Source organism: Sciurus vulgaris (genome assembly GCF_902686455.1).
Source record: "Sciurus vulgaris genome assembly, chromosome: 2".
In the NCBI taxonomy this organism is placed as follows: Eukaryota; Metazoa; Chordata; class Mammalia; order Rodentia; family Sciuridae; genus Sciurus; species Sciurus vulgaris.
This window is the reverse complement of record NC_136462.1, coordinates 179,834,327-179,862,066: the sequence shown is the minus strand read 5'-3', so window position 1 is coordinate 179,862,066 and position 27,740 is coordinate 179,834,327. Positions and strand designations below refer to the sequence as shown.

Genomic DNA, 27,740 nt, shown 5'->3' with positions numbered 1-27,740 from the left:
GGCTGAAGCTGGAGGGTTGAGCGTTCAAGGCTTGCCTGGGCTACACAGAGAGAGATCCCTGTCTCAGAAAACATGTACCCTTTCAGGAGTTGGCTACTGAATGTTCCAGGGAACCCATGAAGACTATTTGTTGGTAGATGAAATGATTCCCAGCCCTCTGTCAGCTCTGGGAACAGTTCAGCTAACAGTTTCCAGGTTGTTCTCTTTGCCTCATTTCATGGAGTTGACTCTGTATTTGAGTAGTCAGCAGAAACTCGTGGGAATTTCATGCATATTTCTAGAGCTTTTTTCCCCACTTATCTCCATTCTCTCTAGAATTTGCTGCAAAATTTTTAGCTACCCAAGGGTGTCTGAACTCTGAAAACTGTCCCCCATCCCCGCATGCTTTCCATACTGGAGATTGAACCCAGGGCCTTGTCTGTGCTGGGCAAGCACTCTACCACTGGGCTGTATCCCAGCCCTTTTTATTTTACTTTGAGGTGGTCTCACTGAGTTGCCTAGGCTGGTCTTGAACTTGCCATCCTCTTGCCTTAGCTTCCTGAGTAGCTGGGATTAGAGCCCTGGGACTCTGCGCAGCTCCTTCTGTTGGTGGAAAGAGAGCCACCCTGCTGTCCTTGAGTTAGTTCTCCCTGCTTCACATCCTCTGGCCTGGTGTGAGCCTTCTGGTTGAAAGCGGGTGTGATTGGAGGTCTCACTTCATTTGCTTTTCTTCTCTTGCAGCCTTGTGTAATCTGTTATCCGAGAACTGAAAACAATTTTTTCTCATATTTTGTCCAATTTCCTGATTTAAGGCTGGAGGATAAATTTGGTTCCTGTCATTTATTGATAGATAGATAGATAGATACTGGGGATTGAACCCAGGAGCACTTAACCACTGAGCCACATCCCCAGCCCTTTTTTTTATATTTTATTTAGAGGCAGGGTAGAGGCCGGGTCTCGCCCAGTACTTAGGGCCTCGCTAAGTTGCTGAGGCTGGCTTTGAACTTTTGATCCTCCTGCCTTAGCCTTCTGAGCTGCTGGGTTTATAGGCATGTGCCTCCATTCCCCGTGGTTTCTGTCATTTATTGTGGCTGGAAGAGACTTTGGTGTGTTCTGGAAGTTAATCCCATCACAGTGGTTCACTTATCCTGACCCCACGATGTATTAGAGACACTCATTTTGAATTGCCTGTTCAATAACGGCAGGTAATGCAGGCCAAGCAGCCCCAGAACACTCTGATTACTACGAGACTGGGTAATGTGAATGTTGATTTGCCAAGTGCATCACCTCCAAGTACCTGGGCTTTAGGCTTGTTGAAGTTAATTCCCTCATAAAGCAGCTCTGCCAAGACTCATTGAATGATTCATTAAGATACTGTCATCGTTGACTCCACTGTTGGCGCAGGCCTGTAATCCCAGCTACTCCAGAGGCGGAGGCAGGAGGATCGCATGTGAAGCCAACCTGAGCAACTTGGCGAGACCCTGTCTCAAAATAGATAAAGGGCTGGGGAGATAGTTCAGTTGATAGAGTGCTTGCCTTGCCTTGCAAGGCCCTGGGTTTAATCCCCAGCACCGCAAAAAAATAAAAAAATTAAAAAAAAATAAAATAAAGATAAAAATGCCTGGGCTGTAGCTCTGTAGAGTGCTCCTGGGTTCAATCCTCAGTACTGCCAAAACAAACAACCAAACAAACAAAGCAAAACATTATAGAGTTTCTGTTGCGTGCTATGCGCTGCCCTGGTGTAGCAGCCATGGAACTGGGCCTTCTGTGGTCTTGAGAGTTTGAGACAGAGAAGGCACAGTCCCAGCCCTCCTAGATTCATAGACTATCTTCTTTTTTTTTTTTTTTATAATTTAAAGGAAATAAATTTTATAAAAGTAAAGTCAAATGATGGAACAAATTAATAATTACAGCTTCTGAAGGAAATGGATCAACAACTTCGTAATAGAGCCAACTGAAAAATAAATGCATATATTATTTAAAAAGTTAAGCACAATTTTCTGTGCTAGAAGACAGTAAAATCTTGGAATTTAGGTAGAAGTGGAACAGGGTGAGAATTGATGGATCCAATTACATTACAGTTTTTTAGGAATAATGTTCTGTCCTCAGGTCCTTTAAGCCCTGATCAGGGACTACTGCTTTAGACTCTTCTTCCATTCTGCTCTTTTTTTTTTTTTTTTTTTTTAATTTTTAAATTTTATTTGTTCTGATTAGTTGTACATAAACTCTTTTCTTTCTGTAGCCCAGTAAACGCTCTGCCACTGACCTGTGTGGCCGGAATGATGGAAACCTTAAGGTGATCTTTCCTGATGCTGAGATGGAGGATGCTGCTAACCCTGGGCTCAAGGTCAGAGCCCAGCCTGGGGACTATGTGCTAGTGAAGGTAAGGTATTCTTTGGGGTTTTGGCTTGAAATGAGTGTTAGTTTGTATAATTCAGTGGAACATTTTTTTCCCTAGAGAAATTTTTTTTTTTTTGGTGCTGGGGATTGAACCCAGGGCCTTGTGCATGCGAGGCAAGCACTCTACCAACTGAGTTATATCTCCAGCCCCGAGAAATTTTTTGATAAAATAAAAATCTCTTTTTAATCTATACAATGAAAGGGTACCTTGGACTAAATTTTTGACTGCATATAATTTAATATTGTCTTGTTTTTCTGATCTTCTGGTGTGCTCAGAGTATTTGGTAGCATGTAGTTTCCTGCTGCAAGAGGGAAGTGCAGGTGGCTTTGAGTGAGCGGAGAGTGCCCTCTGCTGGAGCTGGCATGACTTTGTGCTCTCGGATACCTAGGCATTCTTAACTCAGGATGAGTCCCTTCCCTGGACTAGCAGACAAAGCTGAATGACTGAGGGATTTCCTCCCCCTCCTTTCCTCCTTCGCCTGGGGATGTTTCTGCTTTCCTCCCTCCTTCCTGTTACTCTTCTCTCACTATTACCCATCTACTACTTTTTTGTGGCTCTCACATCTGCTTTACCCCAGAGCCAGAAGTTGGCAGGATGTGAATGGATGAGCTGGGCAGGAGCAGAGATGCTTTACTAACATGGGGGGAGAAAAGGAGCAAGGCGGTTCTGTCTCTGCTGGTGCTGCTCAGCGTTGTCCTCTTCCCTGTACTGTGAGTCTTAGCTTCTGTTCTGCTTTCAGACCTTGCTCTTGTTATCTCTCTTGACTGATGGGAGTTGCAGCCCATGGCCTGCATCTGAGGGAAGCTCATTTCCTTGGCAGGTAACTTCTGTGGGTTGGCCTGGAAATTTCATTGCTGTTCAAAACTCTTCTGTTCCTATGGGAACTATATCCCCGGTAGTTCTGTCCATCTGACAAAAACTCAGAACATAATCAGTGTGCTGGTTGGGGACTTTATAATCTTCCTGTCTTCTGTCCTTGCCTGGATTATGTTTTTTAAACCTTACCTAGGAACTTCTTAAGTGGAGTGATTCCTACTAGTTAGCAATGTGTTTGATATGGAAATAATCCTTCATAAGCTTTTCCATGTTTTCCCTTTTAAAATTTCTGACGGTTGCTGGGTGTGGTGGAGCATGCCTGTAATCCCAGTGGCTCTGGAGGCTGAGGCAGGGGGATTGCAGATTCAAAGCCAGTCTCAGCAGTTTGGCAAGGCCCTAAGCAACTTAGTGAGACCCTGTCTCAAATTAAAAAAAAAAAAAAAAAAAAAAAAAAAACTGGGGATGTGGCTCAGTGTTTAAGTGCCCTGGGTTCATTCAATCCCTGATACAGGAAAAAAATTTTTTTTTCTGACAGTCTGATTTACTTGTCTTTTTTTTTGAAAGTTTGCTTTGACTTTTAGTTGCTTCACCAAACCTTTCTTTCTATTGTAACTATGGGTTACTTAAAAGGGATTAGGATGGTGGGCTACTTGTAGCATTAGTATGATATTTTTTTGCAAAATGGAAAAGTTTAATTTGGCAGAAAGAAAGGTAAAATTGAAACCTTTTTCTTTTTTTTTAAGTACTGGGGCTTGAACCTAGGGCTAGGCAAGTGCTCTCCCACTGAGCTGTACCTCCAACCCTTAATACTTCATGTGACATAAACCCCACAAGTAATATTCACGGGGATGATTGAAATGAAGAAGGAGCTGTAGAATAGGGTTGGTTCTCCGCTACTCATTTCTGCTGTTGACATGTTCTTTCCACTCTAGCACCACTCCCTCATAAATTTCACTGTCTTATTTCCTTTCCAACCTCGGTGTCTGGTTATGTGCTTACTCTGCACCTGCATCTGAGCAGGTAAACATTGATGGGGAAGAAGCACACAGTCCGATGGGAGAATAGAAAGCCCAAAATACAGTGGCTTAAATAAGGTGGGAATTCTCTCTCCCAGGAGTCTGGATATGGCGTGTCGAGGACTAGTGTTGTGAGGGCCACATGGTCACTAGGAGTCCAGACTTCTGTGCCTTCACTCCCAAGGTCACCTCATTCAGAATGGCTGCTCAGGCTCTCGCCACCACGTCCAAATATCATCCAGGAGGAAGGGAGAGAGAGGAGCAGGGCGTGCCCTGTTCCTTTCAGGATGTTTGCAGAAGTCCCACCTATCACTTCTGCCATAGTAACACACCATGCCCGGCTGCAAAACAGCTAAGTGGGCTCTTCATTCTGAATGACCATGCGCCCAGCTGAGAACTGAGAATCCAGTTACTGAGGAGGGAGAGGAGAAGAGACATTGGGAATAGGTAATAGTCATTGCTGCATGAATCGATTGCACTTCCTTCAATTCACGACCATAAAACTCAAATGAACCTCAGCATGGCCCTGAAATACTGATCCCACTAAATTTTCCTTATAAATTGACTTCCCCATTCTCTTTCTTAAATCTCCACTCTCCTACGCAATCCCTTGTTTTTGCTGATCTTTGCCTCATTTTTTAGAGAGAAAATATGTACAATTAGACAAAACCTCATTGTCTCTGTCTTCTGCAGCTGGTCACTTCTCTGCCTGCCTGGGACTGCAGGCAGTGTCTGTCTTCTGCTGTCAGTGCTGCCCCTCCTGCCTTGTCCCTTCCCATCCTCTCCGTTTTCTCTTGCATCTTCACGTGGCTAAAATGGAACTAACCTCTCCTTTTCAGGCCTTCCCCGTCTCAGGAAGTGGCACCACTCAGTCGCTCCAGCTCCGAACAGGCACTTCCGGCCCCATTAGCAGTGGGTCTATTTTGGCTCCACCGAGGGAACCTGACCATTTCCTTCTGTCCCTAGGCCACCTCCATCCTCCATTTGTTACCTGGAAGATGTAGCAACCTCCCTGGTCTTTTGCTTCCACATTTTAAAAATGAATTATATTGAAATATATCATAAATGTAGAAAATTGCCCACATTATAAGTGAACTATTTGATGCATTACTGTGGCACTACCCATGCAGCTCTCACCCAGATAAAAGTGTTTTCAGAACCCCAGAGTCCCCTCTCATGTTCTCCCAGTCACTCGTCTTCTCTGCACTTTAGAGTTAACTGCTTTCCTGGTTTTATACCGTAGTTTAGTTTGGGCTGGTTTTGATTGTCATCAAAACGAATCATACAATATGTAATTTTGGTGTCTGCCTTCTGTCCCTCAAATTACATTCTGTGAATCATCTGTGATTATAGTTTTTCATCACCACAATTTTTGTATGCATTGTACCATTGGTGGCCATTAGGTTGTTTCCAGTTTGGAGCTATTATACATAATATTGCTCTGTATATTCCTGTATGTGTTTTGGTGCACATATATATTCGTTTCTGTTGGATATCTGACTTGGAATTGCTGGGTCATAGAGTATGTATAATAGAAATAGCCAAAGTGATTGCATCATTTTATATTCCTGCCAGCAGTGCTTGAGAATTCCAGAAGCTTCTCCTTCTCTGCTTGCATTCTGCCCTCTAGTCTATCTACCCCATAGCAGTTGATGTGATTGTTCTAAGTCAGATCACTGTCTCCTTGGCTTTAGCCTTCAGTGGCTCCTCATTGTAGCCGCCATGACATACAGGGTGGCCAAGGCCTTTTGGGATTGATCCCAACTACCTTCCAACCTCATGTCTACTTTTTATTCTGTATTCTCCAGCCTTGTGGCCTCCGTTTTTTGGCCCTTGACCTGGCTGTGTTCTCAGGGACTTTGCACATGCTATTCATGCTTAGTACTCTGATCTTTTAATTTTCAGGTTCTCTCACAAATGCCACCTTCTCAGGCCATCCCTGGACATTGTCATTTTGAGGCAGCTTTCCTTTTCCTTGCTTTGATTCCTATTTAATACCTTAACCTGTTTATCTTCGTAGCACTTTGCAGCGTCTTAAATCATCTTTATTTACGTACTCACTATCTGTTTTATCCTGAAAGCTCTGTTGAAGGCAGGGAAGTACCTGTTTTGTTATCTCTGTGTCTGCAACCTGTAGGGAAGTTCCTAGTACAGAATAAGTACTCCATAAAGACTTACTGATGTGCCAACTTGTTCTGGTTAGAAATGTGACCATTGGTAATGTTGGGGTCACAGCCTTTCAGCTCTCAATTAGAGAAGGAAGAGAAACTTTCTTATCAAATTGGGCCATAAATATCCTAAGGAAAGATTTAACTAGTTCAGCCAGGATCCCATCTCACCTGTGGCTACAAGGACAGTCTGTGATGGTCAGCTGCCATGAGCCTCATGGTTGGAGCTGGGGAGGAGCTGTCTCCCAGAAGAAAGGAAGACAGGACCATGTGGGGCGGACCTGCGTTTGGTGTCAGCGCATTGCCATTCCATCAGACAGCCCTCCTCCCAGGGTTTCAGGCCACAGGAACCGTGTAGCCTCTGCCATCCTGTTGCCGCCATCTGGTTCCTTTTGGTGGCCTCTGGAGGAGAGCACTGAGTGCCTGTGTGCAGTCGTGTTCACCTTGCCGTCTTCCCCCTGGTTTTCTTTCAGATCACCTCTGCCAGCTCTCAGACACTTAAAGGACATGTCCTCTGCAGGACCACTCTTAAGGACTCCTTGGCATATTGCTGACCTGGTTGGATGGCCTCAGCATTGAGTTGGGCCATCTTCCCCTACAGGAGGGACAATATGACTGGTCCCTAACAGAAGTGGTACTGAAGCTTCAAAGACAAGAGCGACTGGTGACGAGACGGCGTCTGGTGGAAGAGCGCATCTCCTTGTGGCTGCCGTGTGGACACCGTGTACAGTCATTAAATCTACCCAGAACTCGTGGGCCTGCTTTTACTGCGTATTTGCCTTGGTTGGTGTTTCTGGTGTTAAGTGTTTGTCATTCCACTTGTGTGTTTTTTGTCCTAGGAGGACCCTAGGAGGGGAACCAAAGTGGGGGATGGTGGGAAAAACCATTTGCTTAGGGGAAAAAAAACTCTCCAGAACTTTGTGAAATTTTTATTTGATGCCTTTGGCTCACCTGCTCATCGCCTCATTTCATGTATTTTGCCTGAGGATTCCCTCGCAGACCCTGTTAACCTGTCAGTTAATTCTTTCAAGTCTGAGAACACTTGGAGTTTTGGAAAATGTCAGTACCCGTTAACAGACTCTGCGTAGTGGTTCTGAGTCCGTTCATCTTCCTCAGCCATTTTGTTCATCATGAGAAAGCCCAAGATATGGTGTCACGGAGAATGTGGAGTCAGAGAGACTTCCGTTGAAGTCCCCGTGTCATTGTTTGAAAGTCACGTGAACTGAGTAGTTACTTTATGCTTCTGGGCCTAGTTTTTCTCACATGTGATCTGGGGGTAATAATACAAATCTAATCTCATGGAATTGAGTGAGATTGCACTTGTAAAGCATTTCCCAACGTTGAGTTTTGGGGTGTAGTCCAGTGGTAGAGCATTTGCCTAGCATGCTTGAGGCCCTGGGTTTGGTCCCCATTGCCTGCCCCCCCTCCACCAAAAAAATTTTTTTCCTACAGAATAGTGTAAGCTCTCATGAATGGAAGTGATCTTGAAAGTGTTTCTAAAACAGACTGTGCATATTAGGATATGCCGAGGTGCTACTGTGTTCTGGCTGTGATCTCCTTTAGACCCTCACTGTTGGCTTGCATGCCGTCCCTGGGGAGCCTCAGGTGGGAATGTCTTCTTCAGGGCTGGTTCCTCCTGGGGAAGGTTGGTTTCTATTCTCAGGTTCCATCTTCTACTGAGAACATTTCTTACAGCTCTTTACTCGGTTCTTTATTTAAAAGGCATTTAAAGCAAATTTTGAAATTTTGCTCATTTAAGATTTTAAAACATACATATGGGAGCTGGGTGCAATGACGTGAGCCTGTAGTCCCAGCGCTTGAGAGGCTGAAGTGGGAGATTGAGTCCATTGAATTCCAGACCAGCCTGAACAAGATAGCAAGACCTTGATTGAAACAAGAGCAAAAGCATAAAAGTGAAAAACAATCCAGATCATAAATAGTTATCTACAGTCGATTTGGTTTACTGCCTTCTTTCTCCTAACCCTCTAATTTTCTTTTACAGAGGCCAGCCCCTTTTATCATCTTTTAATAAGCTTTTCAGAGAGTCTGTATATATAGTGATTTTGTGTATTATTTGTTTACACAAATATTTGCACACCATACATTTTTTTCAATTTTTTTTATTGGTGTACTGTAGTTGTACATGATGGCAGGATTCATTCTAAGTATTCATACATGCATACAATATAACAATATAATTTGGCCAGTATCATTCCCTACACTTTTGGTAACTTTATTGAGGAATGTATAATTGACACACAACCTGATGTGCTCATATTTAAAGGGTACGGTTTGTAAGTTTTGGTGTTTGTTTATGTCAATCAGACTGTAACCAAATTAAAATAGTGAATCTGTCTATGATCCCTTATCAGGTTTCTTCCACGTCCAGCTTGGGTGAGGGAAAGGATCTCTGATGGAGGGATGAGCCGGAGGAAGATTGATCGCTAAGAAACTTATTTAATAGAATAACCGCAGGAGATACTTCTCTCTTTTGAAACAGGGTCGTGACAGATTGAGCCATGCTAAGATCTGGCTCTAATGAAATGAGGAGCCCACTTTTCCTTTATTTATAGTCATACAAGTTAAAGGGGGACCAGGAGGAGCTTCTGTGGGGAACAGGATGGCATGGAGTTAAGGAAGCCATTTGCTCTAGCAGGACGTCCCAGCAGGACCAGCAAATTCTGGGTGGTGAGCCCCTCTGCATGGAAACCACATACTTCAGGTGGTCTGGAACAATCTCTTAATGATTGCCAGTTCCTGGAAGCCAGATTTCTGTGCCTGGCAGCTCACCAGCTTGGCTTTAATTGCTGGTGGTAAATGGCTGCCCACGCCCCCTGGAGTGTTTCTGGTGTCTTTGCAGTCCTGCTCTCCCTGACCTTCCCTCTGCCAGGCACCATGGAGTTTTGTACAAATTCAGACCTGTTGTGTTTTCATTTTCATTAGCTTTAAAATATTTTATAATTTTCCTTTTTTTTTTCTTTGACCCAGGGGTTATTTAAAACTAAGTTTTTATTTCCAAATATTTCCAGAGATTTTGGGATTTTCCTGAGACCTGTGTGTTAGTGCTTTGAAATTTAAATCCACCATGGTCAAAGCAAACTTTGTATGACTTTAATCCTTTGCATTTATTCAGACTTATTTAGTGGCTTAGAATATGATGTCTTCCAGTTTAGTATACATTCAAATCAGGAATATTTGTTGTTCTATAAACTGAAATCAAATTCCACACATGTATGATTTTGTAGAGATAACCCAACCAGAATGCAGGGCTAAAACACTCCAATTAAAAAAAAAAAGTTCTGCAACTGTTGTCAGTCCAGGGTGTTAAGTCTCTAATATCCCTTCTTATCCGTCGAGTTGTTCTGTTGACTGTTGAGAAAGGGGTATCGAAATTTCTGAAAATAATTGTGCATTTACCTACTTTTTCCTTGTGGTTGCTGTCACATTTTGCTTCATATACTTTGAAACTCTGATACTAGATAAATAGACATTTAGGATTTCTGTGTTCCCTTGATTAATCGATACCTTTACCATTATGAAATGACCTTATTTATCTCTGGTAATATTTTTTGCTTTGAAATCTACATTGTCTACATGGTCAGCTACCTTCCCTCACTCCCTCCCTCACCCCCTTCCTCTCTCTGTTATTTGGTTTTTGGTGCTGGAGATGGAATCCAGGGCTTGTGCTGACAGGCAATGCTGTCTCCTGAGCTACATCCCCAGTCTCTTTCCTCTTTTTATTTTAACTAATTAATGAATTAATTTGGTACTGGGGATTGAACCCATGGATGCACAGCCTCTGAGCCACATCTCCAGACCCTTCTTTTCATTTTTTATTTTGAGACAGGGTCTCTCCAGGTTGCTTATAGCCTTGCTAAATTGTGAAGACTGACTGCGAATTTGCGATCCTCCTGCCTCAGCCTCCCGAGTTGCTGGGATTACACAGGTGCACCACCACACCTGGCTCTATTCTTTTTATTGAGAAGTAATTCACATACCATTGATTTCACCATTTTGAAGTGTATAAATCAGTATTTCTTTTTTAGTATATTTACAAGGAGTTGCAACCATCACTACTGTCTCATCCCAAAACGTTTTCCTCACTCCAAAAAGAAATCCTGTACCTGTTAGCAGTCATTCCGCATTCTCCTTTCCCACATCCCCCTGGCAGTTGTATATATGTATATGCGCGCGTCCGCGTGTGTGGCGTGTCTGTTTTGAACATTTCATATATTTAAATTATACAAAATGTGACCTTTGGCTTTGACTTTTTCCACTTAGCATGTTTTCAACTTTCATTCACATTGTATTTAACAGCACTTTTTATGACTTAGCTAGTACTCCATTGCATGCATATACCACATTTGTTTTTCTGTTCATCCACAAATGAACATTTGAGTTGTTTGTCCCTTTTGACTATTGTGAATGGTGCTGCTTTAAACAATATAGACAGAGTTTGAGCACCTGTTTTCAGTTCTTTGAGATATATACCTAGGAATGGAATTGCTGAGCCATATGTTAATTCTGTTTAACTTTTTGAGGAATAGCTGACCTATTTTCTATAGTTGCTGAACCATTTTTACACTGCAGCCTGCAGTGATTAAGTGCTTTGATTTTTCCATATTCTCACCAATGATTAAAACGCACGCCTGTAATCCCAGTGGCTTGGGAGGCTGAGGCAGGAGGATCATGAGTTCAAAGCCAGCCTCAGCAATTTAGCAAGACTCTAAGCAACTCAGCAAGACCCTGTCTCTAAATAAAATACAAAAAGGCTGGGGATAAAGTCAGAGGATAAACACCCTGGGTTCAATTCCTGGTACCAAAAAAACAATATTTTTAAGTAGGAAAAATATGTCTTTTTTAATGGGTCATAGGTGGCAAGAGCAGAAGCAGGGAATGACTTGGACTAGGTTGGTGGAGGAGAGAAGTGCACAGATGAGACTTGCTCTTGAGGCAAAATCAACAGAACTTGGTGTATTGGTGAGAGAAGAATTGGAATGGCTCCTGGGTGTGGCTAGAACAGCTGGGTGGATTGTACTGTTTGCCATAGTGGGATTTATTGTGGAGGGACTGACCCAGGGGGAAATCAAGGCCTTAGGTCTGGTCAAAGTGCTGATGATAATAGTGTAATTTGGCCTTAGGTACTGTCCCTTGCTATGAGGCAAGGCCAATTTTTGGTCCCACTTCCCTTATCCGATCGTTGTGTCCACAATCTGAGTTCTTCTGGTTCTAAAGCAGACATGTTATGCAGACACTGCGCAGGGCAGAGGGTCTCTGCCTGGCATAGAGTGGTGGTTGTATTCCTAGCAACCCTCTTTCTGGGTTCTCTGCATTTATCACTCTGCATTTGTTAGCTTGGCTTTCTACTCAAGGTCACTTGGCCAGCTGTAGCCCCTGACCTGGGGCTTAGAACCCTTGCTCCTGGTTCATAATGTTGCCAGTCTCTTACCTGCCCTGTTCCACCCTATTTTGCATTTGGACTGTGCCCGTTGGTATTTATTTAACATGGAGCAATTGAATGATTTTCATGTTGGGCCAGCAGACAAAACAAAGCTTTTAGAGTTGGGGGGTGTTTTAGTCAGCTTTCCATCACTATAACAAGCACCTGAGATAATCAACTTGTAAAGAGAAAAGGTTTATTTTGGCCTATGGTTTTAGAGGTTCCAGTGTAATTGGCTCTGTTGCTTCTGGGCCAGTGGCGAGGCAGCACATCATGGCCGGAAGTATGTGGGAGAGCAGAACTACTCATCTAGAGGCCAGTTATCAAAAAGAGAGCAACCAGGGTCCCTTTTCAAGGAAACAGCGACCAAAGACCTTCCACCAGGCCCTGCCTTCTAGGAATGCCAAGCTGGGATTCAACACGTGGGCCTCTGGGGACATCCAGATCCAAAGTATTACAGGAAAGGGGCGGAAACTCAGGAAGAGAAGTCACCCATTGTCATGATTGTCCCCAGTGCACTAGGTAATGGTGGATTTTCTTGTCATTCATATTTTAAATTTTTCTTTGACTAGTCATAACATACGAAGAGATTCCTGAATATAGGAAGTGAAAACAATTGAGTCATATTTTTGCATGAACACAGTTGTTTATTAAAGAGCTGATTATTACAGTGCTAAGAATCCTTGAGTTTTCGCCCTTCTTGATGCAATTCCATAGGATACTGGGTATTTAAGACTAACTCTACAGGATTCCTCAATCATAAGGACATCCTTGGCTCAATATTTCAGGTGTGCTGGGTTCAGCTTGCTGCCTGAAGATCATTCTGTGGAGAAATTTTAAAAGACAACCAGTTACGCGTGGGCTGGGGATGTAGCTCAGTGGTAGAGCATTGCCTAGCCTGAGGGAGTTCTGGGTTCAAACCCCGGTACTGCAAACCGAACAAGACAACCAGTGATGTGTAAACCTAACGCACAGACCGACTCAGTCTCAGCTCGCATGCTCTGGTCCTGGCCGGGCGCTTGCTGCAGGGAAGGGGAGGTGAACAAGCCCCCCATGGGTGATTGTTACTTGAACTATAAGAAAAAGAAATAGAGGACGAAGCTCCTGGTAGGTGGAGGCTTCCACGTAGCTCCAGAGTAGAGCCCATCCAGAGAGAGGGTAGTCGAGAGACTGGTTCTGGTGTCATTGTGGAGACCCTGCATCAAGCCACTGGTGAAGTTAGCACACCTGGCTGTTCAAAACCTGTCATTTTTTTTTTTTTTTTTTTTTTTTTTTTTACTGTTGCATTTCGGGGCTGGCTTTCTATCATCTGTAGCTGTGACAATTGGCATTCATCTGATCTAACCCCTTGACTTAAGGCTGACTCGAGGGGGTAAGTGGTGTCTCCAAGGCTGCTCAGCCACTGAGTGTAAGAGCTGGAGGTTGAAAACTAACACCCAGGCAAGTGCTGATTTTACCATACTTTTACCCTCTAAAGTTGATTTGGCCACAGATACAGGGAAACTCAAGGGTTAAGTAAAACCAGGAAGGTGCAGCTTGTGAGGTTGGAGCCAAAGTGAAAGATGTAGATGTTTTACTGGTCAGATTTCATACTCATTAATCAGACGTAATAACAGTGGAACTTATAGCTGGGTGGGTTGGTGCAGGTCTTAATCCCAAGTACTTGGGAAGCTGAGGCAGGAGGTTGCTAGTTTGAGGCCAGCCCGAGCAACACAGCAAGACCTCTTCTCAAACAAACAAACAAAACAACAAAAACCTCTACCAAGCTGAACATGTCACCACCAAAAGGGGCCAGGGGAGGAACTTCTAAAGTTGATTTTTTTTTTTTTTTTTTTTGGTACCAGGGATTGAACATAGGGGTGCTTAACCACTGAACCACGTCTCCAACCCTTTTTATATTTTATTTAGGGGCAGGGTCTTGCTAAGTCGCTTAGGGCCTCACAAAGTTGCTGAGGCTGGTTTTGAACTTTCGATCCTCCTGCCTCAGCCTCCTGAGTCACTGTGATTACAGGGGTAGGCCACTGTGTCCAGCAAGGTTAGGAGATTCTAAACCTCTTAACTCTCATACACCATCTGTGGTTCCATCCTTGTCATGTGATCTTTTACTTTGAAAGTATTGAATGAAAATCTCATACTTTATAAACTGTTTTTAAGGAAGAAGATCTCCTTCAGTTTTTTTCTGGGTTCAAGTTTAGATAGGCAAGAAGAAGGGGAATTTGAGTCAGGCTCCAATGAGGCAGAAGGTGACAGGCTGTGTCATACACTGTGGGGACTTGTCCAAAGGAATCATTTTGATGTGCTCAGGTAAATGTGGGAGCCCTTTTGGGGCGGTGGGACAGATTATCTGATCATTTACGGTCATGGATTCTTAGGAAGTGTAAGATGACTGAAAGGAGCAAACAGCAGTTCTACCTGAGAAGGAGTGGGGACAAGGGATGGAGCTCAGAGGGAAGCCAGGAACAGACTGTGACACCAGGGCCCACTGGCTCCCTTCATTCCTGTCCCAGCCCAGAGTGGGCTTTGGTGCAAAAGGGAAGTATTTGTAGAATGCTTGCCTAGCATGCAGAAGGCCTTGGGTTTGATCCCCAGCACTGCAAAATGCAAAAAAGGAAAATATTTGTATTTCTTACCGATTTAATCACGGTAACCTTGGCATCGACCATGGGCTGTGAGCTTACTCCCGGTGGTACATTCCATTGTTTAAACCATTCTGAAATAAAGAAGGACCTTCTTATGAGTTGAAGGAAACCACAAATAGCCGGGTGGCTTGTTTTAGCCACAGTATGTGGCTCTAGGAGAACTCACTTGCCTGCCCACTCAGAGGAACAACCCAAGTGAAGACCTACGGTCTCTCCCTGTCTGTTGGGTTGGGGGTTGAGAGTGGGGGAGCAAGGAACCTGAATGGGTGCATGACTGGTGACCCAGCCATGTTTCTACTGAGTAGCATGAGGGAGTTGGTGCCAAATACACTTCGTAGGCTAGCTTTCTTTAGGTACTTGGTAGGAGGCATTTTGCTTTGGTTTTCATTTTTATATCTCAAATACTATTTCCCCTATCTTAAAAAAAAAGTGCCGTCCAGGTGGCGATGGAACGTCTTGCACTCTGTGGAGCACCGCATGACCACGCCCGGGACCTCTTCGGCACCACTGGCTTCCAGGTTGCACATACCGCTAACCGTAGACAAGAACTTCTTCAAAACTGCAGACAGCAAGTCTTGCACCTCGTCGCTCTGCAAGAGATGGGAAGAGCGTGTCCATCAATGCCTCCTAGAGGTGTCCCCGCTCGGAGTGACAGGCAGGGACAGCAGGCTTCCGGCCCTGCATCTTTTCCTAATGAGAATATCTGTTACTGGACGGGGCCGGGTGGGGAGCTGGCTTCAATCCACCCCTCGGGCCTCTGCATCTTTGAGAGTTTCAAGGCCCTTCAGTAGGTTTTATTGCCTTGGTGTCTATTAAGTGCCAGACACTGCTGTAGGCACGGGGGTCTGCCCTGTGCCTTCAGGGCAAACCCTGAGCGGTTGGAGGACCCCTTGCTGCTGAGTGCTGCTCCCTCCTTTGCAAGAAAGTCAGGCCCTCCCAGATGTGGTCCTCCTTTCTGGTGCTCTCCTCCCTTCCTGCTCCTGCCTGGTTCCCGCTGCAGGCCTGTAAGTGAAGGCTGCGTAGCTTTTGCACACGTGGTTCCCCCTCCCTGGTACACTGTCCCTGGTGTGTGCCACCAAGTCCTGCAAGGACTGAGTTCGGGTACCACCTGTGTGGTAAACTCACTCTCAGCCTCCCAGCTGAGCTCTCTCCACTCTGTCTTCTTCATGCCCAACTGGCAACTATTTGCATGAATGTCTGTGTCACCTGTCAGGTGAATAGTTAGATGAGGCCTCTGAATGCTCCCCTGGACGCAGAGCCTGGCACATTTGAGATGTAACTGCCCAGCAAAGTTGAGATGAAGGGATCCCTGGCTGGTGATGATCCCAAGTCTGCCTCTCTGCTGAACCAGCCCCCATTATCTCAGGGCTAACACGGGGACCCAGGTCCTCAATCATGTGATCTGCCTCTCTAGGTGACTGCTGTGGGCCTCCATCCAACATGTGGCTCCCAGACTCGGTGACTTTGGCCTACTTATTGCATATTCACATGAACTCGTTTGGCCCCCACCCTGGAATGTCAGTGCCTGAGTTAGGCACCTTGTCACTGCTTCATGTTGTCTTGGTGGGGCCAAGCACACGGCAGGTGCTGCCTGAGCATTTCTCAAATTAAGAAATAAACATGCTCAGAATAAATGTCTGCACAGGTTGGTTGATGAGCCTTTAGTCAGTTCCATCTCTGTTGCCAGAGCCTGGTCACTGGGCCCTGCTCTGACTCTGCATGCTCCTCTCCTCCCAGGATCCTCTTGAGACCCATGTGCCTGCCCATGGAACGTGGTCGCTCCATGGAACCTGGGCAGGAGCCACGGACCGGGAGCTGAGGCCACGGGAAACTGTGCTTATGAGATGCCCTTGGGAGTGGAGTCAGATGAGGTCTGGATCGTCTTTTCATGCTTCCAGTGGGTCCCAGGCTTGCTGGCACATTGGAGCACTCAGGACACTCCAGGAGCACAGACTCCAGGCCCTTCTCAGGTCACTGACTGAAGGTGGCATGCCACAGTGTATCTGTCACCGAGTCTTCATGACCTTTCCCAGAGTCCCTGTGTCACTGAGTGTCTGGCATTAAACTAGTTCTCATATACCATAGGTAAATGTACTGAAAACCACATCAACTCACGGCATCAGGGGGGTTCACACTGTGGTCAGATCTGTGCGGAAACAAAATACAGAGAAATATTAGGTTCATATAAAAATTACAACTCAATTTCGGAATTTACTATCTCAGTTGTTTCTTTTTCTTCTTCTTTTTTATACTGGGGATTGAACCCAGGGCACTCTACTATGAGCTACATCCCAAGTCTTTTATTTTTATTTAAAAATTTAAGACAGGGTTTCATAAGTTGCTGAGGCTGGCCTCCAAGTGGTGATCCTTCTGTGCCAGCCTCCTGGGTTGCTGGGATTACAGAGGTGTGCCACCATACCCGTCCATCTCTCAGTTGCTTTTTGTTTGCAGTGCTGGGATGGAACCCCGGGCCTTGCACATGCTAGGCAGGTGCTCTGCCACCGAGTCACACCCCCCAGCCCTCTCATTTGTTTCTTAATGAAAGTTATGAATTAGAAAAAATTTAAGGGACAATTTAAGATGAGTAACAGCCTATGAGTTTAAAATTCCATCTGACTTCCTTGTAATTATCCAAGTATTTCCCAAGGGCCTCATGCCTTATTGTGCTCCTGGGATTGGAATTGGGTTTCATGTTCTTTCACATTTGCAGGAGAAGAACGTAGTCATCACCCTACCCTTGGAGTTTGATGTTGGCGATCAGTTTGTCTCTTGAGATCTTGCACTCATGGGAGATGACCAAGGTCTGAAATAAGGCAAGATGAGCGTGAGTTAATCCTAACGCCCTGACCTGACTACTCAAAAACACGTCCCCTTATGAGATGACCAGCAGGCCCAGGCCAGGTCCAGAGGGGAGCCTGCCTGGCCTCTGCTCCCCGTCAGACTGCTCTCTCTGCTCTCCACTGGGGGTCTGGCTGTCTCTTCACCCTGGAGACACCAGGCCTGCGGGCCCCAGGGCTTTCGCAGTTGCCCGCCTGGCACACGACTGCTCCCAGTTCCCCCTCATGACTCGGTTCTGCTCCACGTCTCCACACTCACCGTTTTCCCGGTAGCATAGCTCTCGTTGTCCTTTCTGATGTCAGTCCAGTAAGTGGCTCGGATGGTACTTTCTGGCTGGAAGGCGTAGGTTATTTTGGTGATGCTCGCCTCCAGGTCGTCTGCCTGTGGTGAGGAGTCACGGGTAGTGTGGAGAGGAAGGGAGCGGCGGATGCCGTCTCAGGAGCCGCTCCCGCCTCGCTCACATCATTCATTCCTCCACTTCTCAGTCCTTTAGTGTCACCTAGCTGAGGCTGGAGCAGCTGAGGCAACCCTAACAGACAAAGTCCCCTTCTAGAGAGTTCCCTTTATCTCATTTGTTTTTTGGAAGGATGGTGGGGCGTGTCACATGAACTTTTGCTTTCCTTCTTACGCCTCATCATATTTGAAGACTGTTTCTCTTGGTGCCCTTGTAGCAAGACAGGGCTGATCATATGGGGACAGGCTGCTAAGAACACGTATTGCTTCAAATCGAGCCTGGCACACAGAGAACTGTGGAACCTCATGTGTACATAAACAGTACCATTGCACCTTCTGTGACTTGGTGAAGTCATCCTCTCCCTTACGTCCTGTGAAACAGGAATAAGAATACCTCTGCTGTCGTGAGGATACAGTGACATCAGATATACGGCACTTGGCTGTGTCCTGGCACACGGAGATGGATTGTTCTCCTGCTCTCTGCTTTCTGTTGGTAAATAGGGACCTGCCGGCGTGACCACCAAGGGACAGTGGAGTCCCAGGGCATCAGCGTACTTATCCCGGGAAGAATGTCCTGGACCCATCTGCGTCCCGACCTCCTCACTCTGAGTTGACAGACTGACCGAAGCACAGAGTGGAACTGTGGCCGGGGCCACGCGGGTGATGCTTACCTTGATAGAGCTCAGCTTGGCGACATACGTGATGATTGTCTTGAGCATCATGTGGGACAGAGTCATGGAAATGTTGGCATTTTTAGGATTTGGAGGGAGAACACCTCCAAGGACAGGGACTGTATTTTTGCCAAAGGTAGCTTCAGCCTGGAGAGAGAAAAGCAGAAAAGGCTGTCAGTCAGAGACTGACGGGCCTGGCCGTGAAGGTGGAGGGGGCCTGGCCAGTGTTGAAGGGGCGATCGGCTGCCCCCTGGCGGGTGACCGGGAGTGATGGGTCTGTGGTGACTGCAGAGCGGGACCCAGGGGCGAGAGGCCCTGATACAATGGGCCGCCCAACCTCCGATGTTTCCAGGAGAAGCAGCAGAGCCTCGTTTTCCAGGCCAATTTCTCCCTTTACGTGTGGGTTCCAGTAAGGCGTGTCTGCTCGGTGGCTCAGGGCTTCCTGTCCTCAACATGTCCTCTCAGCCCGGAAGGCCCTGATCCTTCCTTCCTCCCACCTTTCAAAGCCCCTCTTGTCAAGGAATCATTTCATAGATACTCTGACCTACATTAACTAACTCCTTTTTTTGGTATACATTTTCCTCTCTGCTTATAAAATGTAAACTCCACATGGCAGGAAAGCTGGATGATTTAGAGAAGCAGGAAGAAAAAGGGAAGAGAGATTCCTGCCAAACATCCCTGGTATTCCATGGGTCTCGCTTGCATACCCCATTTGATTTTTACTATACTTTGAAAAACATTAACAACATGCATAGCATTTCTGGACACAAACTTTAAACATTTGGATTGCTCTTATCCTTGGCTTAGCTATTTCCTTTTTGTTTATTGCTGGTTGTTTTTTCTAATCTCATCAGGAATCATGTATTTCTTTGCGCTTTGATATACCTGTACCTGGGATGATGAATTTCTGGAAGTGAAGCTGAGTTTGAAACGTTCAGCACACTTCCTGGCCCAGGCCTTGCCCTCCCTGTTGCTGAGGAGGGTGGCTGGGAAGAGGGAGCACTTTTTGTTTTGTCATGTATTATCCACTGAGTGTCTAGATCTGTGCTGAGCAGATCCTGAAGGTCAAGTGTGGTTCTCTGTTGGAAGATCTCGCAGGGCATTGTCCAGTGGACTTGAGTGGAAGAAAACACATGCTCGGGATCTGTGGTGGAAGTCTAGGACTGGGCCCCGGGTAAAGGTGTGGGGATCGGAGAAGGTGTTTTGTGAGTCCTGCTGTGCCTCCAGCCTTCACCCACAAGCCTCCCTAAGCACAAGGAACACTTACGCAGTAGAAGATTGAAAGGCCTTGCGGGGAAATCCTGGAGCTTTTAACTTGGAACTTGAACAAGCCAGTAGCTGCAGGGGAGAGAGGAGAGAGCGTGGAGTGTGTGACAGTCCTCGACAGTTCTTGTGCCCTAAGCGCTCTGCTGTCCTCCCACGGGGACCAGAGTGGACATCTCCTGCTCTCTGGAGCCCAAGCAGAAAGCTGGTACCCTCCAGTGGCTTCTCTTCAGGAATCTGGCAGGATGCTGTAGGAGGAAGCCTACCAGGCCCCTGCCCCTGCCCGTGTGCCCACACCTCCCGAGAGGAAACTCGGCTTCTGGCCGAGTCCTGTGATTTGTCTACTCTGGGACTTAGCAAATGGCACTGGTTTCCTGCTTCAGTTGTCATTTCAGGTATCCTGTGAGTCCCTCCTCGGGGCATGTGTTTGGGGACTTGGAGGGTTTTCCTGATTCCCAGGCTCCCAGGGGTGAGGGCTAGGATAGCCTTGACCAGACTGTGCCTGTGTGTGCTTTGTAAAGTGTCTGGGCCAGGAGCGCCTAGAGTCTCTGAGGGGCCCTTCCTCCCCTCTGGGGAGGAAGTCAGAGTGGCCTGGAGAAAGGTTAGCTGGGACAGCCCTCTCCTGAGGGCACTGGGGAGAGGTGGTGGGCACAACCAGGAGCTGATTGTGGCATCTCAGAGCCTGCTGTGGTCTGGTCGGTCACCCCGTGGAATCCCCTAAGGAACCTTGGCATCTCTGCCCACTGACGGGGCTTCCCCAGGGGGGCCGAGTGTTTGTACTCACAGTTCTTGCAGTCGTTGAAGTCACTGAGAGCAATGTCACAGGAGTCTGTTTCCTGCACCTGTGAAGTCATCCCCAGTTAGCTGTACCAGCGAAGCTCCTCTTTCTTCCCCATCCTCCTTCCCTGTCCCCTCTCCTATTTTCTTGGCCTCCTTGGCAGAAGTGCTCCATCCCTCCCTGCAGCCCGAGGTCCATCTTTTTGGCGGTGAGCTGTTTGACCAGAGTCCTGCTGACCCAGGTGTGAGGACTCGGGGGCCCGGGCTTCCTTCCTGAGGTTCCTGGCATCAGGCCCTTTCTGAGACAAGGCTTCTCCCCAGGTATCCCCAGTGGGGCAAACCTCTGAGGGGGTGCCCTCTCCTCCCCACCACGTACCTTTTTATTCAGCTCCACTGTCAGCAGCTGAGGGACAAGTTCATTCAAGGGCAAAGGCACAGGGAGAGGCAAAGGCAAAGTCTCTGTGACCCTGGGAAAGATGCACATGGAGAACCTAGTGATTCTCACGTTTCTGGACAAGCCCACCCACTGCTGGAAGAGCTACAACGCTGTCCTGCTGCTCACTCTGTGTGCACCTGATTCCTTTACCTTCAAAATGACCCCAGCACAGGATGCTGGCCCACCGGTCATCTGGAGGAGCTCACTCTGCAGACACCACGCACTGGTGGGCAGACTCATCTGTGATCTTGTTCATTTTGGTTGGGTACAAAAGTGAACACTGATAAGGGACTGCTTAAAGAAATCATAGTGCATCTTCCTGAGGTAATTCCAGGGAGTCACAAAGAATGAAGAAGCTGTTTTTATGCTGATTAAACATGTTTCCAGCTATTTTTTTAAAATGTGAAACAAAGCCCATAAAGGTTTATGTGACATCTACCCTTTTCTTTATCTTCTTTTTTTTTTTTTTTCTATTTTGTTTTTGTGGTGCTGGGGACTGAACCCAGGGCCTTACACGTACTAGGTAAATGCTCTACCACTGAGCTATATCCCCAGTCTGACATCTACTCCTTCCTGCATGTGAACACACAGATGCAAAATTACATGCATGTGCAAAAATCATCTGTGAAAGCAGAGGAACCTGGGTCCATTGGTTGCTTCCAGGGAGGAAGACCTGGCTGGGAGGGAGACTTTTCAGTTCTGACTGAGATGAATGTATTACTTATGTAAAATATAGAAGGATTATGAAGTAGTTAGCATCTAGAGTGCAGGCTTGGTGGAGAGACCTCTCTCTGGGGCCTCCATATACTGCTCATTCAAACCATTGATTTGAACCAGCTCATCTCAGGGTGGTACCAGTGGGGACAGTCTAGCCCCTAGGCTAGTTGATCCAGAAAATGAGAAAAATGGGCTTACTTACGTCTTAACTATCTGAAGGGTCACTTCATTGGCATTGATATGTGTTTCCTGGACCTCGAGGTTGACACATTGGGTGTTGTTGGCAGAAATAGCAATCTTCAGAGTCACATCTGCCTGCACTTGAAATCCCAGTATGTTGATTACGGGTCCAGCTAGGCTGTGGAGAGCAAGACGCAGGTGACACTAGGTCTGGCGGGTCAGGCCAAGAAGCAGGCCTTTGGGGAATCAGCCTTGCGTGTCATGGTTAATCGGGGAGAGAGATGTTCTTTTCAGCCCAGATTGCCCTGATCCTTCTCCCGACCCTGGAGTACAGAGACTGACTTGTGGTTGACAGTCTGTGAACATCTGGCAGGTTTTCTAATGGCTTTTCCTGGCGCTGCTAACAGTAGGGGTCACAGACACTGACACCGGAGCCAGGCTGCCTGGGTTCAGATCCCAGCACTGCTGTGTTCCAGTGTGTGACTTCGGGTGAGGTTTGAAATTGCTTTTGCCAGTCTGAACTGGTTTCCAGTTGGGAAACAGAACTGTCTTTCTGGTGAGGCTGTAAGGAGGCTTCCGTGAAGTCCTAGTAGGTGTCGGGACAGTGAGAGATGCGTGCGGCGTGTCCTAGCCATGGGTATGTTCTTTCCCCAGTGGGGTTGGCCTGTCCCTGCCGTCTTCTGTGTGCCCAGAGCCTACCCTGTGACATGCTCCTCCGTCACAGGTTGATGCTCACTGAAAGGGGGCTGCCTTTAGTCCTTTCTTTGTGGCCCGGGTGGCATCTCTCCCAGGGTGATGTTTCTTAACTGTGTATTAGGTGATGAATGAATGAGTGGGGCGGGAATGTTGGAACTTGTGGCTCCCCCAGGTTATTTACGTCATCTCTGTTCCCCAACTGATCAGGACGGTGCTTGACCTGCGTGGGCTCTTTTAATTTGGAAGGCACATTTCATACAAGACAAGTGTAGATGTCACAGTGAGACCTTTTCTCTGGGGTCTCTATCTTCACTGCATGGACATCAATGTGGGCAGATTTTTCATGAATGTCTTTGCTGACGCCATCAAAGGACAAAGCTCCCTGGGAGCCGATCTCCAGCCTTCACCTCTGGGCTGGGGCTGAGGGGAGCTATATATGGTGGCCTGTTTCACCTTCCTCCCCCACTTTGTGGCACACTGTATGCTCTGAGCCTGGCCTTTGGACACTGGAACTTAGAGCTCTGGTCCTGAGTGACTCAGCTGGCCGTTGTGAAAACAGGCTCACCCTTTTCCACCTATGGTGGCAGTAGTGGTAGCTTCGACGTGGATCTCATTGCCTGCCACAGATGAATCCATGCTCTTCACAGTCACTTCTTGGACCTCTAATCTGCAAAGTGACAGCATCAAGAATCAGGAGAAATACCGGCCGGTTCACACCTAGGAAGCTACTGTCCATTCCCGTGGCCCCTCAGCTCCCATGCCTGCTCATGTGTTTAAACTCAAGGATTTGACCGGGTGCGGTGGTGCACACCTGTAATCTCAGCGGCTCAGGAGGCTGAGGCAGGAGGATCGCAAGTTCAAAGTCAGCCTCAGCAACTTAGTGAGGCCTTATGCAACTCAGTGAGACTCTGTCTCTAAATAAAATATAAAAAAGGGCTGGGGATGCAGCTCAGTGGTTAAGTGCCCCTGGGTTCAATCCCTGGTACCAAAACAAACAACAACAAGAAATCTGGATTCTATTTCCCCCTGGGCACTATTTCAGCTGGAGCTCATATGTTGCTTTGTGAAGAGGTAACTGTGGCTTTCCTTTGGGATTGTTGGAGGTTGAACTTGAACATCCCAAATAAGCAGATCTTTTTTTTTTTTTTTTTTTTTTGTGCCAGGGATTGAACCAGGGTCTTGTGCTTGTGAGGCAAGCTCTCTACCAACTGAACTATCTCCCCAGCCCTTCAAATAAGCAGCTTTTGAGACACAGAGCCTCAGGGTCAAGGAGGCACTTACCCCAGCAAGAGCTCTTCCAGGTCGATGTTTCCCAGCAGGCCCGAGACAGCGTCGTTGACTCCTGGCGGCAGGGCACCCTTCACCACGTCCTGGGCGGATTCCTTGAGGCCGTTAGCTTTCTCCATCACATCGCTCAGGGGCTCCTGGAGACTAGACAAACCGGTGCTGTCCAGGAGTCCTTTTCCGCCATTCTTGTCTGAACTGCCGGGGAGGAGGCCACCCAGAGCCTCCTGACCCAGTGGTAGCAGGTTGCCGACAGCACCAGTGGCTTTGGAGAGCGAGTCCAGGGGACTGCCACTGCTTCCTTTGCTGAGGATCCCTCCAAGGCCACCATCTCCTCCTATATCTAGCAAGGAAGTGAGATCCAACAGCGAGAGCAGGCCGGACTTGCCCACCATGGACAGCACTTCCCCGAGAATGCCGGCCACGTTCACTTCCTCGCACTTCAGCAGCTGCTCTATCTGCGGGGGCAGGGTGGCATTCAGGTCTGAAAGAGATGGAGAGACACCGTCCTGCCGCCGCCGCCTCCGTGCCCTGCTGTCCAGCTGACGCCTGGGGCATGGTCTTTGCTACTCTGGGTCCAGTCTCTGCACCTGTCCAGGCACCTGGGACAGGAACTGCTGCCTGGGTGGGAAGGTGGGGCGCCTGGGGCAGTGGTCGAGGAGTCTGAGATCTCAGTCCTGCCCTTCTCCATCAGTGTGACTCTGCCCAGGCCCCTTCCCCTCTCCCGCCCTCCTTTTCTCCTTGAGGGTCACTGGGGTGAGCCACCTCTGAGAGAGAGCCCCCCGTGCGCTCACCTTCCACTGTGGCAGTGCTTTCTGTGGACAGGGGCAGGTGCTAACCTGTGTCTCCCTCCCTCCAGGATTATCTGGGCAGGGAGAGGTAGAATCGCAATGTTGGTGGGAAGGGCAGAGGCTCAGCCCTTGGAGTGGAGAGCTGCCAAGCCACCACTGTGGCTCTACGTGGTCTTAGTAGGAACTGAAGGAAAAGGCTATGAAGTCTGGGTGGTGGTCAACCTGCTGGCCTCAGGGCTGAAGTTAATTGGTTAACTTTGAGTTAATGTCCAAATTAGTGTCCCAGGACGACATTTCTGGCCCAGCAGAGTAGCTGTGGGGGATGTCCCCTGACATCAGCCCCTATGGAACTAGTGGCCGTGGCCTTTGGAGCCTTGCTGCTTCCTTCGTCCAGAGTTCTCACTCTGAGATTGTGCCTGTGTGGGGTGAGGTGGACGCAGCTCAGTCCCAGACTTAGGCCCTAGGGGGTCTCTGGCACATGCACCCCAGGACACCTTCATTAGAATGCGTGTTGGATTTGGAGCAGCATTGCTCAGGTCACAGAAAAGTATAAAAAACCCAGAATAGCATGTATACATAAACTGTGGCTGACTCATCCAGTCGGATAGAGCGTTGAAGATGAATGGCCACCCCCAAATGAGTGACCAGGGACAGAGCGAGCAGGCCGCCTGTTCTGGAAACTATAACACGTAGTGCTATCGCTTCTGTTGATAAGGAATATCCACATGTCATAAGATTAAAAGTGCTAGGGAAAAGTAATCAGATTAGAGGCCTCCTCTGAGCAGGGTAGGGGACAGGGAGGAAGGATGAGCTGGCATGGGCGTGGATGAGGGTGTCTAGCCCCAAGGCTGGCTTTGTTCCTTAAGCTAGATGGTGGCACAGGGATATTTTCCCATTTATACTGTAGCATTTTTTTTTTATCTGAAAAGGAAATGGACAGCCACTACCACTGAGTTATTGCTTGAAAGGTACCCCCTGTTTTTCTAGCAACTGTCCGAACTTGTCTTACTTTCAAGTAAGGAGGGATGTGGAAGAGATGGGCGTGTGTTCCTCAAGGCAGAGCAGTGGATGAGGGGGCTGGTGGCCTGGCTAGGGTGGCCACTGGTTCAGGTTCTATGTCCCCCTCTGTCACCCTGTCATGCTATCTTAGAAGGCCACAGCTACTAAGATTTTCCTGCTCTGTCTTCCTTTGCCAACAAGTCCTACCCTCTTTCGGCTTCCCAAATGGAAGCCATTTCTTGTTCAAGCCTCAAACTCCCGAGTTCCTGTGCTGTCAACCTGTGTGGGGCTGTCGGAGTGGCAGAGGTCCTTACCTTGGGAAGAAGGTGAGACTTGGAGGGAGTGAAGTGGGAGTTTGGAGAGGGCAAGTCCAGTCAAGTGGTTTGGGGATGGAACCTTGATTTCCCACGTTCTAGCTCCTGATAAGCCAGGTGGAGCTTTTAAACACCCGTGGGGCCCAGTGAGAAACTGTGAGAGCTGGTGGAGTCTCCAGATAAGTGTCACAGCTGCGGGATCCAAGGATTCCCTGTCCTGGGTAGCTTGGCCCCTCCCGCTGCGTGTGGGTAGTGCCCGGTTAGCCTCCTCCTCCTCTTGGAGCTGGTTAGATAGCCAGGCTCCCGGGCCCACCAGAAGGTCTAGGGGTGGGGCTCAGCCTGCCGTCTCTCTATAGCTCCTGGGGACGTGCCAGGCCTCCCCTCGTGTGCAGAGGTGGAGCCAGCCCTCTGGGCTTTGAACACTGTGCCTGGCGTGCAGGCGTGTGGGTGCCACGGCCTTACTTACAGTCATCAAGTTTGCTGCTGGACAGGAAGTACTTGACGGCGGGTTTGCACTTGCCCTTCGTGCTCGAGGCCCGGGGCTTTCTGGGAAGAGGGCTCCTCTGCCCTGAGGAATTTCTGAGGACCTGCTGGCGTGGCCCACTGACAAGGGGAAGGTTCAGATTGGGCACATCGGCTTGTCTGACAGGAAGGCTTCCCACCACTGAGGGGACTTGCGGCACGTCGAGGGCTCCTGCCTTGATGGCCCACAGGATGGCCACAGCCCAGAGAGTCCACATCTTGGTGGTGAAACCTGTGAAGGAGGGCTGCATCAGACATGGTGTCCAGGGGCTGCAGGCCGTCACGGACGTTTGAGCTGGGTGGCTTTCTGACTCTCAGGGCGGTGCCACTCATGAGGCGAAGCTCTAGGCTGCACACTGTCCCTGGGAAACTGTCCCAGCACAGTGTCGCAGCCCTTTCCACCTCTACTTCCACTTTGCATAAATGCACTCCACCGTCCAGTTGCGGCTCTGGAGCACCATCCACCTCCGCCCAGGGCCTGACCTCTCGGGTCACGTTCCCTGCCACTTTCCTCAGTTCAACATCTTGGCCCGATTTTTAATTGGCAGCTGGGGAACCGGAGACTTGAGTTCCGCAGCTGCCGTCTCAGGTTGACCTCTTTTCACTGGAAAGTGCCTTTCGATGTCTGTCCCATGAGCCGACTGGGTCCTGGCCAGGTGCTCAGCCCCTGACCCATAATGTCCTTGGTCATTCCACCAGCCCTCCACTGTAGGCCCCGGGTCTCTCTCCGGGTCTGAGTGGGGGGCAGAGCTGGGGCAGCCCAGCAGACCCCTGCTGTCAGGTGACCTCTGGAGACCACCTCCTACCTTTTGCTCTCAGACTCCTCTCTCAGCACGATTTCCCAAATGCTTTACCCTCGAAGTTTAGGTTGATGTGGAAGCTTAGGTCTCTAGCAGTATTTTCCTCTGAGAAAGTAGACTCTGGAGTTCCTCACTACTTACCTTCCACAGTGCTTTAAGTTTTGTAAAGTCAGGGTTTTGTTGGGTCTTTATTCTCGAAATGTGACAGTTGCCAGAATCAACAAGGAGTGACTTTTGTCAAGCCCCAACCCCCAGGATAAGTAAACGAAGCTGGGGAGTTGTGAAGGGGGATTGCACGTGCGTGCCTGATAATGAGGACTATTTCCAGAAGACTTGACCAGAGCCACGACCTTGCACAAAAGGAACCTGCGAGGACATCTGCCTAGCAACTGTCTGTTCCACCTTGGACTGGCACCACCTTTGGTATTAGTCTATTATTTATTTATTTATTTTTTGGTACTGGGGATTGAACCCAGGGTGCTTAACCACCGAACCACATCCCCAGCCCTTTTTATATTTTATTTAGAGGCAGGGTCTCAC

The 27,740-nt window shown here is 47.9% G+C and overlaps 2 protein-coding genes across 7 annotated transcripts in view; one reads left to right on the top strand and one right to left on the bottom strand.

Annotated features, from left to right (window-relative positions):
* The window catches only part of CDK5RAP1 (CDK5RAP1 mitochondrial tRNA methylthiotransferase), a 35,447-nt gene extending 26,706 nt beyond the window's left edge, over positions 1-8,741 (top strand). For all 3 annotated transcript variants that reach the window (XM_079128232.1, XM_079128233.1, XM_079128234.1), the window contains 2 exons: positions 2,222-2,362; positions 6,854-8,741. In XM_079128232.1, the coding sequence (XP_078984358.1) occupies positions 2,222-2,362; positions 6,854-6,934 (222 nt within the window). In that variant the 3' untranslated portion in view covers positions 6,935-8,741. The remainder of the gene's footprint in view (positions 1-2,221; positions 2,363-6,853) is intronic.
* Positions 8,742-9,253: 512 nt separating this feature from the next.
* On the bottom strand, positions 9,254-27,619 carry LOC306654514 (vomeromodulin-like). 4 transcript variants are annotated; one of them, XM_079128206.1, is made up of 14 exons: positions 26,345-27,619; positions 23,772-24,258; positions 23,056-23,157; positions 21,817-21,972; positions 20,838-20,928; positions 20,469-20,526; positions 19,689-19,759; positions 18,422-18,568; positions 17,556-17,678; positions 17,195-17,262; positions 16,575-16,605; positions 14,989-15,049; positions 14,451-14,530; positions 9,254-12,643 (listed from the first exon to the last, which is right to left on the bottom strand). In XM_079128206.1, exons 1-14 carry the CDS (start codon positions 26,649-26,651, stop codon positions 12,620-12,622), a joined length of 1,806 nt encoding a protein of 601 aa, XP_078984332.1. In that variant the 5' UTR covers positions 26,652-27,619; the 3' UTR covers positions 9,254-12,619. The 4 variants fall into 4 exon arrangements, with proteins under 4 accessions (XP_078984332.1, XP_078984330.1, XP_078984331.1 ...); XM_079128204.1 differs by having other exon boundaries at positions 9,254-14,530; XM_079128205.1 differs by lacking the exon at positions 9,254-12,643 and having other exon boundaries at positions 14,404-15,049.
* Positions 27,620-27,740: the final 121 nt, after the last annotated feature.

What these genes read in the sequence shown, in the direction of transcription:
- LOC306654514 (XM_079128203.1), bottom strand. Translation starts at nt 26,651, where the DNA reads ATGCAGCCCTCCTTCACAGGTTTCACCACCAAGATGTGGACTCTCTGG. An exon ending in CTGGAAGAGCTCTTGCTGGG is followed by an intron (nt 23,158 to 23,771) that starts GTAAGTGCCTCC and finishes GTCACTTTGCAG; the next exon opens with ATTAGAGGTCCAAGAAGTGA. An exon ending in CAGTGGAGCTGAATAAAAAG is followed by an intron (nt 20,527 to 20,837) that starts GTACGTGGTGGG and finishes ATGACTTCACAG; the next exon opens with GTGCAGGAAACAGACTCCTG.